Source organism: Equus asinus, chromosome 15 (assembly GCF_041296235.1).
Source record: "Equus asinus isolate D_3611 breed Donkey chromosome 15, EquAss-T2T_v2, whole genome shotgun sequence".
Classification (NCBI taxonomy): Eukaryota; Metazoa; Chordata; class Mammalia; order Perissodactyla; family Equidae; genus Equus; species Equus asinus.
In genome coordinates this window covers 36,073,090-36,092,300 of record NC_091804.1, presented here as the reverse complement: position 1 = coordinate 36,092,300, position 19,211 = coordinate 36,073,090, and the positions used below count along the sequence as shown (strand labels likewise).

General features: G+C 52.9%; 1 protein-coding gene across 1 annotated transcript; it reads right to left on the bottom strand.

The window, feature by feature from the left end:
• Nucleotides 1–1,275: 1,275 nt before the first annotated feature.
• On the bottom strand, nucleotides 1,276–8,950 carry MMP9 (matrix metallopeptidase 9). The gene is made up of 13 exons (XM_014859909.3): nucleotides 8,746–8,950; nucleotides 8,027–8,259; nucleotides 7,511–7,659; nucleotides 7,089–7,217; nucleotides 6,826–6,999; nucleotides 6,419–6,592; nucleotides 5,869–6,045; nucleotides 5,591–5,746; nucleotides 3,926–4,226; nucleotides 3,665–3,804; nucleotides 3,168–3,318; nucleotides 2,973–3,076; nucleotides 1,276–1,585 (listed from the first exon to the last, which is right to left on the bottom strand). Exons 1-13 carry the CDS (start codon nucleotides 8,881–8,883, stop codon nucleotides 1,467–1,469), a joined length of 2,145 nt encoding a protein of 714 aa, XP_014715395.1. The 5' UTR covers nucleotides 8,884–8,950; the 3' UTR covers nucleotides 1,276–1,466.
• Between the last annotated feature and the right edge of the window lie 10,261 nt (nucleotides 8,951–19,211).

The window sequence follows — 19,211 nt, the reverse complement described above, 5'->3', positions numbered from 1 at the left end:
TCCGTCCAGAGGAAGTTCTCTGAACCCCTCCTTCAACTCCCACTTGGGCCCTAAGTCCAGATGATCAAACCTGATCAAGCTCATCACCTCCGCTCACCTGCCCCAACCCTTCCGTCAAGTCGCTCTGCTATCTTGTGAGGTCAAAGCCATTCTCCGCAGCCTGGCATTCAGGCTTTCTCTCATTTAATCCAGACCACCATTCCTATCTCAACAATTCCAGAATCCTCTCTGCTCCCCTCTCATCCACTTGCTAAAACCTAGAACTCACACACTAAAGTTCTGAGCCCTTTGTGATTCCCGAAACACCAGCTGCTTTTTCTCATCTCCCAGCATTTGCCTCAAGAGCACACATTCAAATTCCACCGTTATACCTCACCAGCTATGAGACTCAGGTGAGCTGTGCAATTCTCTGCCTCAGTTATCTCATCTGCAAAACAGGGAGAGGGTGATGCCAATAGTAATAGTGCCTATAAGGTAAGAGTATTACCTGTCCCATAGGGTTGTTGTTTTAAGGATTAGCTGTGTTAATACACAGAAAGCACATGGAACAGTGCCTGGCATATAGTCAGTGCTGTACTAGGGGTAGCTGCTATCATTGTGTATATAATCTGTGTTTTATTTACCCACCACTTTACCCCTGGGCACTTAGGTTATTGCCATTTTCTCACTGTATGAACAATGTTGCAATCAACAGCCTTGTATGTGTTGTTTTGTACGCACCTGTGTGAGAGTTAGAGTAGGCACATCTTTAGGCTTAATGGTTCTTAATAAATTACCCACTAAGAAGACAGTCCTATTGCACAGAAAGAAACTCTTGCTCATCCTTCTAGATTCGGTTCGAATTCAGATGTCATCTTGGTGGGGACAATCACCCTTGTAACTGAGTTGGACTCTCTGGGGGCAGAGCCTGGAGTCTACATTCTATGGGAGTTCTGAGGATGCTCATATGCACCCTAAAGTTTGAGGACCACTGAGAGGTCCTTGAGAACAGAAACATGGTCCAATTGATCTCTCTATCCCCCGTGTGCACACAGGGCCTGGCTCTGTGTAGGGGCTCAATAAATGTTTCATGAATGACTAACAGGCTGGCCATTTCCTCAGCTGTAAAATAGGAATAATCACATTATACTTTCCTAATAGGAAGACTTGAATGTTAGTGTTTATAAAGTGCTTCGAACACTGCCTGCTACTCAGTAAGCATTCTGTCGGTCACATACATAATACATACATGCCTGCCTGCATGCATACATACATAAAGAACTCTGCTCCTCAAGGTTAGAGAATTCAGATTTATTAAAAACATTCCAACAAAAAAGGAAGGTGGGAAGAGAGGGCTCAGCCCACCTCCCCTCCTCCCTGTCCTCCAGAACAGACCCACCAGTTTGAAACCGGCAAACTGGCTCCTTCTCCATCTCGATGGCCCCCATGGGGACCCACACAGCAGTGCTGAGGCAGGATGGGGAGCCCTAGTCCTCAGGGCACTGCAGAAGGTCGAAGCTCACGTAGCCCACTTGGTCCACCTGGTTCACCTCATTCCGGGAACTCACGCGCCAGTAGAAGCGGTCCTGGCAGAAGTAAGCTTTCTCTGCAAGGGAGAGGCAGGTACAAGAGGGGTGATCCAACCCTCCCACATACACATAAAGAAATGGCAAAATCTTTACAGTCATCCTTCCTGCCCTTTCTAGATCTTTGCAACGTTTTCCCATGACACCTCTGTCTCCCCCAAAGAGATGCTGGAGGACACAGACCTCAATGTCCAAAGCACTGGCACAGAGCCTGGCACACAGTAGGTGTCAGAACAATTCATTCAACGGTCATTCATTCATGCAACAAGTCCAGTCATTCATTCAGCAAAGTTCATCACACCAGGCGCTGTGACAGGCACTGGGGACACAGCAGAGAAAAATGCAGGCTGGCTCTCAGTCAGTTCTCCCAGTGCTTACACTCTGATGGGGTAGGAGAGACGATTAACAAGAAAAAGTGTAAATAAATGAGATTGGTTGTAAATGACATTGTAAAAAGCTATGAGAGAAATAAAGGCAAGTAAGTGAACAGATAATGAGGGTCAGAGAAGGGCTCTCTGAAAAGGTGGCCTTAGTGCTGAGACCTGAAGGATGAGAGGGAGGCAGCTGGTGACAATCTGGGGGAAAAACCTCCCAGGCAGTGGGAACAACTGGCACAAAGGCCCCAAGCTAGGAGTGACCTTGCTGTGTTGAAAGAGCAGCCAGAAGGCCGGTGTGGGTGGAGCGGAGCAAAGAGAAGGGGGGGGGGGAGAGGGGTTACAGCAGATCATGTTGGTTTCTTAGACCCTGGAATGGGTCTGGAGTCACCTGCAAGACCGCTCCCCTCCACTCCTAACACCTTTATTCAGTGAGAATATATTAAACGCATTGGACAGCCAGTATGGCTCGGACTAGGGTGTTGCAAAGGAGACGGTGAAAAGGGACTGTTTTAGCGGTAGAGTCACCAGAACTTGTCAGCTGATTGGCTGTGAGCGGTAAGAAAGAGAAAGCAAGTATAACTCCAGCTGTCAGCCCCATTTCACAGATGGGGAAAGTGAGACTCCGAGAGTAGCAGTGACTCGACCAAAGACACACAGCTACGAATTGTCTTATTTATCATCGTATCTCCAGTGGCAGCACAGTGCCTGGCACATTACAGGCACTTAATAAATATTGTCTAATAAAATAATGACCCTCCATGCAAACCACGTGTCCTGTTCTGTAGGGGAAAGAGCTTCCAGCTGGGACGGCAGGAAATCTGGGCCCGAGTCTGGTTGTGCCCCTGTGTCCCTGCATGAGCTGGGGAAAGTCCCTGACTGTATAGGGAACTTTGTGCTGGGGCATTTGCCTCAATCTCCGGGGGCTTTTTCTTTCTTGTTCAGAATTTGACCAATCACTAAGGCAGGGGAGCCTAGCAGGGGACGTGTCTCGGAGAGGGACCCGCCCTTGACCCCCGAATGCAGCCCTCACCTCGGTACTGGAAGACGTCGTGCATGTCCAAGGGCACGCCGGGGAACATCTGGTCCACCGGGCTGACACTCCGGGGATCCACGGTCTGCGTCTTCACGTCGAACCTGCCGGCGGGGCGGGAGGAGGGAGGCGCTGAGCCGGCTGGCGGGGGACGGCGCCCGGGCTCCCCCTGCCGGCGGCCGCCGCGACTCTCACCTCCAGAAGCGCTGCCTGCTGAACAGCAGCACCTTACCGCCGCCGCGCGGGAGCGCCCCCGTGATTTGGGCCACCTCCGCTCCCAGGCCCAGCTTGTCCAGACGCCTCGGGCCTAGCGCCGACTTGCCTGTGTACACCCACACTTGGCGCCCTGAAAAGGAGAACGGTCACGTGGGTCTGGGGGCAGGGAGGAGTCACACATTCTCCTTGAATGTCCAGAAGGAGAACCCAGCGAGGCCTTTCCGAGCCCGGTGCGCCCGCAGTCTGTGCCCAAGGAGCAGAGCCGCTGGGGAGGAGGATGGTGCGAGGGTGCGGCGAGGAGGGGACCTGAACTTCAGCCCCCGCTAAATGGCATCCGCCAGGAGGGGGCGCCTTTTTCTAATCCGCACAAGATGCTCCATGGATTGTCTTCCGTCTCTTGGTGCTCCTAGATTGGTGAGGATAGGGGTGCGGGAGGGGGATGTGGAGACGGGAGAGGGAGAAAGAAGGAAACTAACCAGAGAAGAAGAAAATCTTCTTGGTGAGTGGCTCCTCAAAGGCGGAATCCAGCTTGCGGGGCAGCATAGGCCATGTGTCCCTGATCAGGAAGGGGCCCTGCACCCCGCGTCCCTTGCCCTCCAAGAGTCGCCAGTACCTCCTAGGAACGTGAAAAGGGGACGGCAGGGCACTGAACCTTGAACCGAAGTCCAGTGTGCCGGGAAAGACAAGCAAGTCCCTTCTCCAAACCCCCTCCCTCGGCCGCATCCCTGTGCCCTCACCCGTCCTTGAAGAAATGGAGATGATTCCCGATCTCCGCGATGGCATCGAAGATGTCCACGTTGCAGACCTCCTCCCCTGGACCCAAAGGCACTGTTGGGGCTGTGGAGGGGCCAGCACTGGGGGGATTCGTGGGAGGGCCAGCACTGGGGGGACCCGTGGGGCCAGCTGAAGGGGGGCCTGTGGGGCCAGCAGTGGGGCGCTCTGAAGGGCGAGTAGTGGGAGGCCCAGTGGCACAGACTGTCGTCTGAGGTTCCAGTGTGGTGGTGGTTGGAGGCTGGGGTTCAGGTTTAGGGCGAGGACCTAAAAAGAGAGACCATGTGAGACACCCCATATTCCTGCATATGTCTGGGCCCATGGAATACCTGCTCCCCCAAACCCATCAATGAGCCCCCCAGAACTCGCTCTCCTCACTTTAGATGTTGGAGCCTGACTTCCCAGACCACAGGCAGACTGCTGCTTTTCACACACTTGCCTTTCATCACGCCATATTTATCCAGTTCCTGGGCTGTGTCGGGCCCTGGCTGGGCCCTACCACACAAGAGGGGCAGGAAACACTCCCCCCCCCCCCGCACCCCCAGGCTGGGGCGAGACAAGGGTTTTTTGCACGCTGAAACTGAGTGCCAAACTGAGTGCTAAGAGCTTTGTAAACTCACTCCCCTTCCCTACTTCCGCCAGCCCCTCCTTCCAATACCACAAACTCATCAACCTTCCAAAAAACCCTATGAAGTAGATTCTTTACCATCCCCCCCCTTTTTTTTTTTTTTTGGCTGAGGAAGATAAGCTCTGAGCTAACATCTGTGCCAGTCTTCCTCTATTTTGTAAGTGGGACACCTCCACAGCATAACTAGTGAGTGGCGTAGGTCTGCACCCAGGATCCAAACCCACGAACCCAGGCCGCCAAACTGGAGTGCACAGAACTTTAACCATTCAGCCATGGGGCTGGGTCCAATATCCCCATTTTTTTTACATGAGAAAATAATATTAATGATAACGACAAGTGAAGATAACAATAAAAACATCAAACACGTATATGGTGCTTACTATATGCCAGGCACTATTCTAACTCATTTAAACCTCCTAACTACCCTATGAAGTAGGTGCTGTTATAAGCCCCACTTCACAGATGGGGAAATTGAGGTGGTGAAGTAACATATCCGAGGTCACCTAGCCAGTAAGTAGTCAGACTTTTTTTTTTAACAGAAGGTCCCTTTTTTGTGTGAGGAAGATTGGCCCTGAGCTAACATCTGTTGCCAATCTTCCTCTTTTTGCTTGAGGAAGATTGTCACTGAGCTAACATCTGTGCCAATTTTCCTCCATTTTGTATGTGGGATGTGGCTACAGCATGGCTTGGTGTGCAGGTCCACAATGGGGATCCAAACCAGAGAACCCCCGGTCACCGAAGCTGAGCGCAGTATGGGAACTTAACCACTACACCACCTGGCTGGCCTCTGGAGTGACTTTTGAACCCATGTCTGTCTCACTCTAGAGTCTGGGCTTTTTATCACCATCTCCAAGCACTGACCAGGCAGCGATTGAACTCACTGAACCCGGGTGCTCCCCTAGATAGAGGCTGAGGTCCCCTTTCCCCGCTCCCTATTCTCTGGTGCTCTGGCGGGGGTCCCTCCCTTCTCTCTCCTCCCCCCGTCCCTGCCCCACAGCCTCACCATAGAGATGCTGGATGCCGTTCACATCGTCCTCATGCAGCGGGGGCTCCTCGGTGAAGCTGTACATGGGGTACATGAGCGCCGCTGGCACGGATGAGTGATCTAGGCCCAGTGCGTGGCCGAACTCATGCGCCGCCACGAGGAACAGGCTGTATCCTGGAGGAAAGAGGGAGTCTGAGACGTGAGCCCTGGGCCGAGCTCCCAGCCCCGGCCATACCTCCCCTACCACCACCGCCTCGCCCAGGCCCCCAGGCCCGGAACCTCGGAACCCTGCCCACCTTGGTCGGGGCAGAAGCCCCACTTCTTGTCGCTGTCGAAGTTCGAGGTGGTGGCGCACCAGAGGCGCCCATCACTGCGGCCCTCTCTGGTACAGGCAGAGTACTCCTTGCCCAGGAAGATGAAGGGGAAGACGCACAGCTCCCCGGCGGAGTTGCCCCCGTTCACCGTGGAGTCAACTGGAGAGACCCAGGGCTTTGGGTGAGCCAAGTGGAGGGATCCAATAAGGAGCTAGAGGATCTTGGTGGCTATTTCTAAAGCCTAGGGGGTGTTGTGGGGCACAGCTAAGGCCAGGGTGGGCTGGCGGGCGGGCTCTGGGGACTGAAGAGCAAGGAAGAGGCAGGAGGCGTGGCTAAAAGGCCAAGCCACCGTGGATGGAGTGGCTGCATTTAGAAATCAGGGGAAGCGTTGCGGTGATGGTGGGCAGAGTCACAGTGGTCCTCAGGACCAATGAGGAGTGGAGAGTCAAACTGGTGGGCGGAGGAGCCACGTTTCAGGGACCAATGCAGAATTAGAGGGCGAGGCTGAATCTGGTAGGCGGGGCAGAGGTACCTCGGGTCGGGCAGAAGCCATAACGCTTGTCCTGGTCGTAGTTGGCGGTAGTGGCGCACCAGCGGTAGCCATCCGAGCGGCCGTCGGTGGTGCAGGTGGAGTAGGAGCGACCCTCGAAGGTGAAGGGAAACACGCAGGGCTTGCCGTCGGCATTGCCGTCCTGGGTGTAGAGTTCTGGGGAGGCCCACACAGTTACCACGAGGTGCCACCAGTTTATAGAACCACAGACCATCTGCCTCCTCTGTCCCTCTTCTCCTCATTTCACAAATGAGGAAACTGGGCCCAGAGAATAAGACACTGATTCACAGACCACACAGCACCAGCGGCAGAGCTGAGGTTAAAACCCAGGGTTCTGGACCCTCCAGGGCGGTGGGCGCCCACTCCCCTCGCCACGACCCCGCACTCACTCTCGCTGGGGCAGAAGCCAAACCGGCGGTCGGTGTCATAGTCGGCCGTGGTGCTGCACCAGAGCATGTCGTCCGAGCGGCCGTCCGTGGTGCAAGAGGAGTAGGAGCGGCCCTCGAAGGTGAAGGGGAAGTGGCAGGGGGCGCCATCTGCGTTTCCAAAGTGCGTTGGAACCACTGTAAGAGGAGGGGGCTGGCGGTCAGGGCGGCTGGCGAGGGATGCGAGAAGAGAAGGGAATGGGGGCCGAGGCGGCTCAGGATCTCACCGGGGCCCTTGCCCAGAGACCACAACTCTTCGTCGTCGAAGTGGGCGTCTCCCTGAATGCCGGGACCAGGGGGAAAGGCGTGTGCCAGGAGCCCGTCCTTCCCATCGAAGGGATACCCATCTCCGTGCTCTGAAGAAGCAGGTGGAGAAGAAGAGCGTTAGCCAAGTACAGTTGCGGATATTGCGCGCTGAAATCCCGCCCGCGGGTGGCTGTCCAGCCTTGCGTCCCCGCTCTGCGCCGGGTCGGGCTGGAGGGGGCGCCACAGGGCGAGCTGGCCAGGGCTGTGGGGACAGGCAAGAGAAAGCTGGGCCCAGTGCCCCCTCTAGTCTCTCCGTGGTCTTCCCAGTCCTGTCCTTGTCCAAGACCCTCTTGGCTTCCCCCCCCCCGCCCCCACCTTCTCCCCTTCTCTTAGGCGTTCTCACCCCTAACGCCAAACTGGATGACGATATCGGCTTGCGGGCCGTTCACGCGGGTGAAGGTGAGCGGCGTCACCTCGCTCCAGACCGCGAAGGCGCGGGCAAAGGCGTCGTCGATCACGTCGCGCGGCAAGTCTCCCGAGTAGTTTTGGATCCTGGAGGGGAAAGCAGGAGGACAGAGGTTATAAGTGAGAGGCGGGAACCGGGACCGCAGCGACACCCCACGTCTCAGCGACTTCAGCATACACGACACTCCCTGAGCTCCACGCTTTCATCTATAAAGCAATTGCAGACTCATTGTTGCCTTTGGACACTCACAAGGGCCCTGGCAGGAGGACTCAGATTGCCGGGCCCATTTCCCCCGAAAGGGAAACAGAGGCTCAGAAGTGCAGCGGCTTGCCCCGGACTGCACATTGAGTGAAACCCAGGGATCGGTCTAAGACAGGACATTCACTGCCAGCTCGCACGGGGACTGGCCTCCGCGCCCTACTCTGCCCGCCCCAGCAGGGCCCGGCCGCGCACCAGTACGTGATGTCGCGGTGGTGCCACTTGAGGTCGCCCTCAAAGGTCTGGAACTGGCCCACGTCTGGGACGCCGCAGCGCGGGGTACGCATGGCCTCCAGGGTGGTGCTGTCCAGCTCGCCAGTCTCGGGCAGGGCCAGGCGCTTCTGGAGTCTCCGCAGCGCCCGCTCCAGGGGCTGATCACCCTCGCTCATCTCGGCGACACCAGTGTAGCCATAGCGGAACAGATATTCCTGTGGATGGAGGAAGAGACATGCCAGAGCCCTGACTCCCTTTCTCTGCCCTGCTGAGAACAGGGACTAGCAACAAGGCAGTGTACTGGGACTTGGTCCCCTGTATGCCGTTGCTTGTGCCCACCCAAGAATCTCTCCTCCCTGTAGATACCCTCTCCTCCTTCCCCATCCCTGGATGCCCTTGGGCATGCCTACCTCAGGGCCCCCTAGAGTTTAGCTGTGTTCACCCCAGCCCATGCCCACTCCAGAATCCTCCATTGCCCTGGTCATTTCCCATTGCCCACCTCAGAAACCCTCGTTAGCCCATTCCTGGCCATCACTGCCCAGAGACTCCACAGGACCCCCAGGGCCTGATTCTGGACACTTCTGTTCTCCAGACATGCTCATTACCCCCAACATGCCCCAAAGTATCTCCTCTGAGGCCCCATTCCTTCCCTGGGACACCTGGCCAGCCCTCCCCAGCTCTAGACTGGGGTGTTTGCCTACCTCTGCCAGCTGCCTGTCAGTGAGGTTAGTTAGCAGGTCTCCTGGGAAGACCACCACAGTGGGCTGATGCCGTGTAGGGGCAGCAGAGCAGCAGCCCAGCGCCAAGACCGCCAGGACTAGGGACTGCCAGGGGCTCATGGTGAGGGTAGCAGGGTCTGGCTGCAGCTGCCCTTGCAGGGGCTTTAAGGAGGCGCTATTAACTGATTCAGTGACCCCGCCCCTCCCCGCCAGGCCGGTGCTGACTCAGGGGATGGGGTGAGTTTGTGTGTGTGTGTGTGTGTGTGTGTATGTTGGGCAGTCCCAGCATGAGAAGGTAAAGATAGGGCTTACACCACCCCTTCTCTCCCCGCTGCCCGCAGTCCCCATTGCCGAGTCAGGCAGGACCCCAGACCCACAGGAAACCGCAAGCCCATAGGGGAAGGATTGGATTTTGCAAACTGCAGAGTTTGTGAGAACTGTGGGAGGGAGACGAGGCCGGAGGACTCCCGGAGCCCTCCCTCTGAACGCCCCTAGTGGTCAGTCCCAAGGCCTCTTTCTGAACCTAGTGATCTCTCTTCCTGGTCAGACCCCATCCGTGGACCCCTCCCCACACGCCCTGGCTCTGTCCTCATTTCTCCTCCCTGGAAACCTTCTTTGACTCAGCTTCCTCTCCCTGCTCCACCTGGGGGCAGAAAGTGTGGGTTCTGCTAGGCAGAAATTGGGGAATTCCACCAGGGCAGCCCCGACTTTGACAGGCTGAATCCTTCAGGACAGTAAAGGGGAGAGTTTGTGGCATCTGGAAGCCGGGCAGACGTGGCTTCACTCTCTTCTGTCAGTGCCTCAGGCAAATGTTCTCACCACTCTGAATTTGTTTCCTCAGCTGTAAAAAAAAAAGGGTCCTTTTGTCCCTAAATTGATGTGAGGATAAAATGAGATCAAACATATAAAATACTTACTACAGTGTACGTTGCAAGTCCTCAATAGATGGCTGTGATGGTTTTTAATTATCTGAGCCAAGACCATGATTCCAACGTGAAATCAGGAGACCGAGTTCTTGGGCTCTAATCCACTGTGTGACCTAGAGTAAATGCCTTCCCTTCTCTGGGCTTTGGACTCTTCAACTGCAAAATGGCAGGGAAGGAATAATCTCTGGGAGCCCTTTCAGTTCTCCAGCCCTGCTCCACCCAGCACAAGCTCTAGCCCCAACTACCACCACTCACGCCAGTAACCAGCGACCTCCCTCCCTCCCTTCTTTCCAGCCAACCAGTGTGGAGCAGGATCTCCATTTGCCTTCTTGGAGGCATTATTTGGGAAGGATGACAAGGGCAATTCAACAAGCTGTATGTAAAGGGCTTACTAAGTGCCAGGGACTTCATATGCTTATCTAATAAACAAGTCTTTAACAGTTCTGGTTTTCAGTCCCAGCTCTGCCATTTTCCAGCTCTGTGACCTTGGGCAAGTCATTTCACCTCTGAACCATAATGATGCATTTTTTAAAGATTTACTGTACCGACTACTGAGATAAGTTCCCTATAGGCATCTCAGTTCATCCTCACCACCATCTGTGAGGTAGGTTTAATGAGTACTCCTGCCATTTTCAGAGGAGGAAACTGAGGCTCACAGCAGTTAAGGAATTTGCCTATGATCACATAGTAAGTTAATACACAAAACCAGGATTCAAGCCTAGGGCTGCCTGGCTCTGAAGCTTTTCATCTTTATTACCATTTACACAGAATTGAGATGACTGGGGGTGGGAGGGGAGCAGGAGGATGGGATGGGGAAGGGCAGATTTAAAATCTAGACCCTTCTCTCCTGATCGCCTGCCCCACTGAAGATCAGAGAGGAGGCCCAGCCCTTGGGGGGTCAGACACTAGGACAGGAGACCCAAGGAAACTATATTCCAGACTTGAGAGTGTGGGGTCATAGAGCAATATGGTTCTAGAGACAGAAACAGAGACGCTCCAATCCAGGGGATTGTCATCTGGTAGCAGTTGTGGGCTTTACGAGAATCCATGAACCACCTCCAACTTGCCATCAATTGTACAAAATACGTCATATCTATGTATATATGTCACATTTCTCAAATTTTGCACTACTGACATTTGGGGCCGGATCATTCTTTGTTTTGAGGGGCTGTCCTGTGCCTTGTAGGATGTTTAGTAGCATCCCCAGCCTCTACTCCATGCCAGTAGCACCTCCCCCTGCCAGTTGTGACAACCAGAAATGTTGCCAAACATTGCCAAATGTCCCTTGGGTGGGTGGGAGGGGCAAAACCACCCCCACTTGAGAACTACTGATATATGTTGATTTTTCTATGTAAAGGGTCCAAAATTTTTATCATGTACTCAAACCATTGATGATGATCCTCAAACCTTTACAGACCACTTACCCAGCAAATATTTGTTGAGTTTTTACAGGCCAGGCATTGCGCTAAGAATTGGTAATACAGAGTGACCAAGATGGCCTTTGTCCCTGTGTTCATGGAGCTGAGTCCAGTGGGGGAGAAATTGAGTGAGTAATTAATTACCAGAGAGACAAACATCACCAGAGGGAGGTGTACTTATCTATTCCAATGACCCCCATCATGTAGGTGAGGAAACTGAGGCTCAGAGTGGAGGATTTGCCACTTAGGTCACAGAGCAGGCCAGGGACAGAGTGTGTGGGGACATCAGGAGTGGTAGCTAAGCGCCCGCAGTCTGGAGCCAAGCTTCGTAAGTTCAAATCTCAGCTCTGGCACCAACTTGCTGTGTGATCTGAGCAATTGACATAACCTGTCAGTGCCTCAGTTTCCCCATCTGTAAAATCGGGGTAATAACAGTGCTTACCTCACGGGGTTGTAAGGATCAAATGAGTTAACAGTTATAAAGTGCCTGGCACATGGTAGTAAGTGCTTGCTGTCACTCTAATTCTGATTGCCTCCAGGCCAGCTGGCTGTTTTTACCAATGGGGGAGCAGGGAGAGAGCACCCTGCCAGGAACCCCAGAGCTTGATTCCTGGAGTCAATCCAAGCAAGAACCCGCCTTTCCTCACCCCCTCCCAACTTCCTCCTTGATGCCTTGGCTCCCTACCCCCATCAAGAGGAACTTAAGGAGAGCTTGGCTTTCAACACAGCAATGGCAGGAAGTGGTTCTGGTTACCACATCCCCTTCCCCACTCCCTCCAGCCCCTCCTTCCAAAACCACAACAGTTTGGCCAAGGCCCTGGGAGAGGAGGCAGAGAAAGGATATACCCCCAGGTGGGTACCCCCTAGCCCTGACTGGAGTCATAGCTTGGACTCCCAAGCCCCTCACGCAGGTGGAGGCCCCATCAGGATGGGGAGGTGGCTGATCCTGGAGCCCTGAGTCACCAGCCAGATGACACAGCCCTGCAGGCTGCTATTAGTAACTCCAGGCCCCCAGACCAGGGTCAGCCTCATGAGATGAGGAATCTCTCCCTCTATCTAGGATGGGGGAACTCCAAGCCTATTTCTCCCAAACCTACCAGAGAGGGGAGGGGCAGCCAGGCCTGAGAGGCCCTGGCAGGATGTGAGGAAGACACTGTGTCTGGATGAAGTAGAAAGGTGTGTATACTGCATGACATTGCCTCAGGGGAGAGCATCACTCACGTACTGGTCCACGTACTGGCCGCCCACCCACAAACACACCTACCATCCCTAGCCCCAGGGTGATGGCAATTCCCAAGCTGACTCTTAGAGGCCTAATAATAATAATGTCATACCTCCCACTTATCCATATTGAGCTCCCCCAGTAGGAAGCCATAGGGCATAGACTTTGTAATTAGACCCGCTGGGTTCAAATTCTAGCTCCTACTACTTCTGGCTGTGTGACCTTAGACAAGTCACCTTGCCTCTCTATGCCTCCATTTCCTCATCTGTAAAGAGGATAAGAGAACAGTCTTCACTTCAAAGGAGTGTGGGAGGGGTTAAGTGAGATTGTACACTGCAGGTATTTAGCACATAGTAGGTACACACACAAAAAAGTTGGCTATTATGATTCTATTACTCTACTGCTCTCACCTTTACAAATTAGGACTCATGATCCCAGGCAACTTTCTGAATCAGGATTCAGGAGCCTCTTTTACTGGTGAGGAATCTGAGACTCAGGGAGTTACCCAAGTCCACACAGCAAGCAAGGGGCAGACCCGGGACTTACCCCAGACGTGAGACCAGCACCCTGTTCTTTCCACCACATTTAGCATGTGCCCCCAGCCACCTCAGCTTGTGATCATTCTAATAGTCAATGCCTGTGGGGGGCCTTTGACAGTTTATCCAGCCTGTCGTGTTCCTTTTCTCATCTGATTTGCATCAAAAGGCAGATTTTCTTAACATCCTATTTGAATCTGAGCCTTCAGAACCCCTTGGCATTCATAGGAGGCAGAGTCTGTAAACCTTTTTCAAGGTGACAGATCCAAGGCCCAGAGAAGTGCTTCAAGTTGCTCACTGTCACACAGCTGGTGAGTGACAGAGCTCCTGCCTAGGCCTTCTGACTCCAAATCTCGTGCTAAGATCAGGTCACTGGGTCTGGCAAGAAGGAAGTCAGTGGGGGAAGCAGACTGGGGGCTGTCGGGTGCCCAGAAGTCAGGCTGGAGGGAGCCAAGCCTAGGAACCAACAGAGGGAACAGGTGTGGGGTATTTGGCTGGGCTCTGTAGAAAAAAAATGAAGGGGGTGAAAAAGGAAAATAGAAGAGTAAAGTGGCTGGAAGGGACAGAGAACAGTCAAGTGGAGTTCCTGGTTTTTTTGTTTTTTTTAAGGTTTGGCACCTGGAACAGCCAGAGGCACTCACAACTAGAATGTACAACTATACGCTGGGGGCTTTGAGGAGAAGAAGAAGAAGAAGAGAAAAAAAGAAGATTGGCAACAGATGTTAGCTCAGGTGCCAACCTTTAAAAAAAGTAAAAAATAAAGATTGACACCTGAACTAACATCTGTTGCCAATCTTTTCTTTTTTTTTTTCTTCTTCTTCTCCCCAAAGCCCCCCAGTACACAGTTGTGTATTCTAGTTGTGGGTCCTTCTGGTTGTGCCATGTGGGATGCCACCTCAGCATGGCCTGATGAGCGGTGCCATGTCCACGCCCAGGATCCGAACTGGCAAAACCCTGGGCCACCAAAGCAGAGTGCACGAACTTAACCACTCGGCCACGGGGCCGGCCCCTGGAGTGTCTTTTAAGTGAGAGGTTCATGAACACAAGAAAAGGTAGTGCTATGGAGGGAGAGATGTGCGAATTGAGGGGCAAGAGGATGGGCCTGGGACCAGCTCCCTTGGCATCAGGCTGCCTGCTGGGTTTGCTTGGGATCCCAGCAAAGCAGGTGCAGCCCAACATACACATTTAAAAGATTGACTGTTTTTAATTAAGACTTTATTTTTTTTAGAGCAGTTTAAGGTTCACAGCAAAATTGAGGGGCAAATACAGAGATTTCCCATAGACCCCCTACCCCACATAGGCACAGCCTCCCCATTATCAACATCCTCCACCAGAGTGGGACACTTGTTACATCCGTGACCCTGCAGTGACACATCATCATCACCCACCGTCCCAGTTTACGTTAGGGTTCACTCAGTGTCGCACATTCCACGGGTTTGGACAAATGCACGGTAACATGTATCCATCATCATGCTCTCATACCGAGTAGTTTCACTGCCCCAGAAATCCTCTGTGCTCTGCTTATTCATCCCTCCTCACCACAAAGATTGTTGTTGATATTTGCAAAAAGTCCTTAAAGTAGCCAGCATGGGAAAGCTCAGATCTTCGTTGGACTTCCTTAAATAGTCATTTCAGGGTTTAGTGTTGTTTTCCTCTGGATGACATATGGGGAAGGATACCACATTCTCAGTGATCACAGCACTAAAGGTCTGAATCTGATCCTGTTTACAATGGCAATGGAGTGAGGGAGGCTCTAATCCTCCGGAAATCCCATGTTGAACATTCAGGGGTCACTTAGTCTGTGCTGGCCAGGTGGATGGAGAGCCCTGGGGAACAGAGCGGAAGGGAGAAGCCGCACAGCGCACCTGGCAACTTCTTTGCCCCTTTTACAAAGCTGGGTTGAGCTCTGCCCTTGGCGGGGCACATCTTCTCATGCATCTTCTGGTTGGGCCGCTCTGAGTGGTCCCAGGACAGGCAGCATCAGCACCACCTGGAACTAGTTAGACCCACAGCTCCTCGCCTGCCCCCACCCCACAACTATGGAATCAGCCCCTCTGGGAAGCCCCAGCCATCTTCGTTTTGACGAGCCTGCAAAGTGATTCTGATGCAAGAGGTCTCAAGACCTCAGTACTAAGAGGGAGGGCTTTTGACCCCATTTCCAGAAGAGGAAACTGAAGCATAGAAAGATGAAGCCACTTGCGCAAGGTCATAAAGCTAGTACTAAAATTGGGTGGGAATTTAAGCCCTTCTGACTGTAAAGCTGATTCTCCTCACCACAGTATTATAACTAGGGCTGACATTCAACTATTTAACAACCAAGCAGAACTGATTCCCTCCAAAGAGCTCTAAGAGGCCCCTGGAGGGAGGAGGGAGGGACCTTTACTAACCCTTTCATTTCTGGATCTGCAGTCCTAGGGGTCTGGGGGGAGGGGGAAGGGGCCAGGGCTCTGGGCACTTAGAAGGATCCCAGCAGCACCTGCCACCAATGGGTAGGGGTATATTTCAATATTTTAACAACTGACGCTCACCAGCTGAACATCAGGCCTGAGTAGAGTCCCTCTCCTAGGAGAGGCACCTGAAACTTGCATCACAGGGTGGAGGGCCTGGAGCTAAATGCAGCCCCACAGGGAACCCGGGTATAGCAAACGTCCTCTGAGAACACCTGTTCAGCAGTGCTGCTCAAATTTGGCTCACAGTGAAGTCTCCTGGGATTTTCTTCTGACTAGTGATGCCTGGATTTCACCCGCCAGAGATTCTGACTTAACTGGTCTGGGGTGCAGCCTGGGCAGTGGGATTTTTTTAAAGCCCCCCTGATTCTCATATGCAGCTGGGGTTGAAAACAACGCTAGACGGGCCCCTGAAACCTGTCAGAGACTCGAGATTAAGAACCCCTGGTTTGCATCAGTATTTCCCAAGGCTGGGGACTTAAAAAAATACAGATTCTCAAGAGACTCTGATTCAGTAATCAGTGGGGCCGGAATTGGATGTTAGCAAGCTCCCCTGGTTTAGAAATTAGTGACACAGACAGCCCCCGCGGGCCTTGGTAGCAGAGAGAGGCTCAGAGATTCTCCCCCTCTCCCCCAGCCCACCCCCAACATAGTTGAAGCAATTGAGAACATTTTGCCAGGAAGTATCCAGAACCAATTTCCGCAGCTCTTCCTTCCCCTGTGCTGCGGAGACATTGCTTCAAAGAACATGCTCTGAACAGAGCCCAAGACACCCTCCCGGGAGAGCCGCTTTCTGGCTGCGCTGCTGCAGAGCCCCAGGCCTTCTCTGACTGCCTTTCTTCCCATCAATCCCGGGACACCCTCATTTAGATTCGATCTGCATACATTTGCATATTGAGTTCCAGTGCCCCCACCTTCTCCCCGCCCTCCACCCCCCCACCTTGGCATCTTAGGGGAAAATAAAACTAATGTATTCACAAAGCCTGCTGAGATGTGTTTGAACCTCACGCTGTGCTGGGATTTACACAGCTCTGGGACTTTGATACACCTGAAGCCGGGGCCCTGGGATAGAGGAGAGATGGCGCAGGCTGGGCACGGCTGCAGCAGGAAGGCAGGCAGAGAGCAAGCATGGAAGCAGCAGTTCCAGCCCTGCTCCTGATGAGAGGCAATGCAGGACTTCTCCAGTGGGAAAAGATGGGGAGCACCAGAAGACGGGGTGGGGGCTACCCCTTTCAGGGGGGTAGGTGAGATTCCTTCCCAGCCTCCGAAGGGGCCTCCTTGGAGACCACTGCTAAGGCTCTTCTAGCTCCAGCCCTGGGATCCGTGAAGAGCCAGCCAGGTGACAGCTGGTGTGGTGCAAGGGGCTGGGTGCTGGAATCCAACAGACCTGGACTTGAACGGTATGACCTTGGGTAAATGACTTTCCCTCCCTGAACCCAGTGTCTTCATCTTTATCATGGGAGTTATAAGCTTGTTCCATGGTGATGGGAGCCATGACTTTATTTGGTTACCCAGTAATGGAATCTCTCTCCTAGGCCCCTTCTGAGGCTGGGAAGGCCTCTGCTAAGGGGTGCAAGTGGGAGGCGGCACTGGGAGCCCTGCAGCCCTGAGGGTCCTCACAGGCTGTTCCTGTGGTATGGTTCTGGCCGTACTCACAGCTGACCAGCTTCCCTGGCACCCAGCTCACTGTCCTGGTCTGGCCCCGAGGCTTCACATCGCTGCTGGGAGCCCAGCCTCCGGAAACCTTTTCAATACCTTCCTTTTTGCTTAAGTTAGCCTGAACCAGTTTTGATTGCTTGCAACCAAGGGTCCCAATTGACACAAGGAGCATTCTATTCCTTTTCCTCAACCTTCTGAGTGTCTGGTTTTGATTGTAAGCACTTCCAGCCTCATTTCCAAAAGCCTCCTGGGTGGCACCTCCTGAAGTGCCCGGTGGCACTTCCAGTGGAACGCAGTCCAAATCCACCCCTCTTCAGCCCTGCTCCTCCCCCTAGACTCCCCTTCCTGCTTCTGCTCATGGCACTCTCCCCTCCCTGGTCTTCCCAATTTCCAAACCAGCTGTATGCAATCCTACAGTGCACCCCCACTCCCACGTCATCCAAACAGTTGACAATCTGTAAAATCCTCTTAAATCCATCCCCTGTGTATTAATCTGCTAGGGCTGCCATAACAAAGTACCACACGCTAGGGAGCTTAAATAACAAAAATTTTTCTCCCAGTTCTGGAGGCTGAAAGTTCAAGGTCAAGGTGTCTACAGGGTTGGTTTCTTCTGAGGCCTCTCTCCTGGGCTTGTAGATGGCCGTCTTCTCCCTGTGTCTTCCCATGGTCTTCGCTCTGTGCATCTGTATGTCCTGATTTCTTCTTCTTATAAGGACACCAGTCACACCAGATTAGCATCCATCCTAATGACCTCATTTTAACTTCATTACCTCTTTAAAGGCCCTGTCTCCAAATACAGTCACATTCTGAGGTACTGGGGGTTAGGACTTCAACATAAGAATTTGGGGAGGGGCACAAGTCAGCCCATAACCCCCTCCACACTGTGCATTCTCACTGCCACTGCTCAAGATGCACCCCTACCACTTCTCACCTGGTAGCACAGTAGCTCAGCCCTTTAGTACCCAGTACCCAGACTCCAGATTCATCTCCGTGGTCAGCTCTCCCTGACCATGCTCAGAAAGCTTCCAGAGCTCCCTAGTGTCTCCAGAATAAAGCCTGAACTTCTTAGCCTGACATTCAAGGCCCTTCAGAGGCTGGCTCCAACCTGCTTTTACAATCCTCATTGCAATCAGGGCCAGGAAAAATGGCAATGTTGTCTAGCGCCTTGCTATTCAAAGTGTAATTCGTGGATCTACAGCATCAGCATCACCTGGGAGCTTGTTAGAAATGCAGAGTCTCGGGCAAGAATCTGCTGAATCAGAATCTGCATCACCTGCACACTGATCCGTACGCACACTGAAGTTTGAAAGTTTCCAGATAACAGTGGTATCAAGAGAGGGACTCAGGAATGGTCACCTTGTTGGGTCAGAAACTTGATTTTGTCCTGACAAAACCGTCCAATTCACAAGAGTCTGTGATGCACAGCAGATGACAATTCTGAACAAATAAGTGAACTTGACTTCCCAAGGCTATTAAGAATGCCTAACTCACAAGCATAAACAAAGGAAAAGGTTGCTAGAGCTGACTCCCCGATGGGAAAGGCAAGCTTCTCTCCTCTCACTGCCATTCAGCAAGCATTTACAGAGGCCCTGCTGAGTGCCAGGCTAGGTGCTGGGCATTGGGCATGTGGAATGAAAGGAAACGTGAGCTTTGTCCTGTAGGAGCTCACAAACCAGGAAAGGAGACAGACCACAGAGACACGCATTCCATATCCAGTTTGCATGCCAAGGGCATCCACCCACCCACCCACTCCTTCCTCCAGCATCAGTTCTTGGAACCCATGATGCTCTGCTCTCGGGACCTTTGCACACTCCATCCCTCCCGCCTCAAATCCTTCCCATGCCTCCCCTCTCTGCCCGGTCCCTGGGCCTGGCTAAATCTTATTCATCTTTTAGATTTCAGCTGAGACGTCACTTCTAGACAAAGGCTGCCCACCTAACCTGAGAACAGGGGCCCTTCTGGGCTCCCATGACTCCCCTCCCTCCACCACTTCCCTTATTGTGGCATTTTTCATAGTTCAGAGTGAATTTCCTGTGTCTTTCTCTCTTTCTCCTTGAAAGCTGAGGTCATTATGAGGGCAGGATGCTTGTTTGCTGTGTTTGCTGTAATTTCAGGTATTTCTTAAACATAAAAAATAATAGTAATACTAGTCAGCTTTTGTTGAGCTCCTACTATGTGCCAGGCACTGTCCTAAGTATTTATTTGTGTTAACTCTTTTAATCCTCACAACTTCCCAGTGA

Coding starts and splice junctions, on each gene's coding strand:
- MMP9 (XM_014859909.3), bottom strand. CDS start 8,883: ATGAGCCCCTGGCAGTCCCTAGTCCTGGCGGTCTTGGCGCTGGGCTGC. Junction 8,260..8,745: donor CTGACAGGCAGCTGGCAGAG/GTAGGCAAACAC, acceptor CTCCATCCACAG/GAATATCTGTTCCGCTATGG. Junction 3,319..3,664: donor GAAGATTTTCTTCTTCTCTG/GTTAGTTTCCTT, acceptor TCTCCTTTTCAG/GGCGCCAAGTGTGGGTGTAC.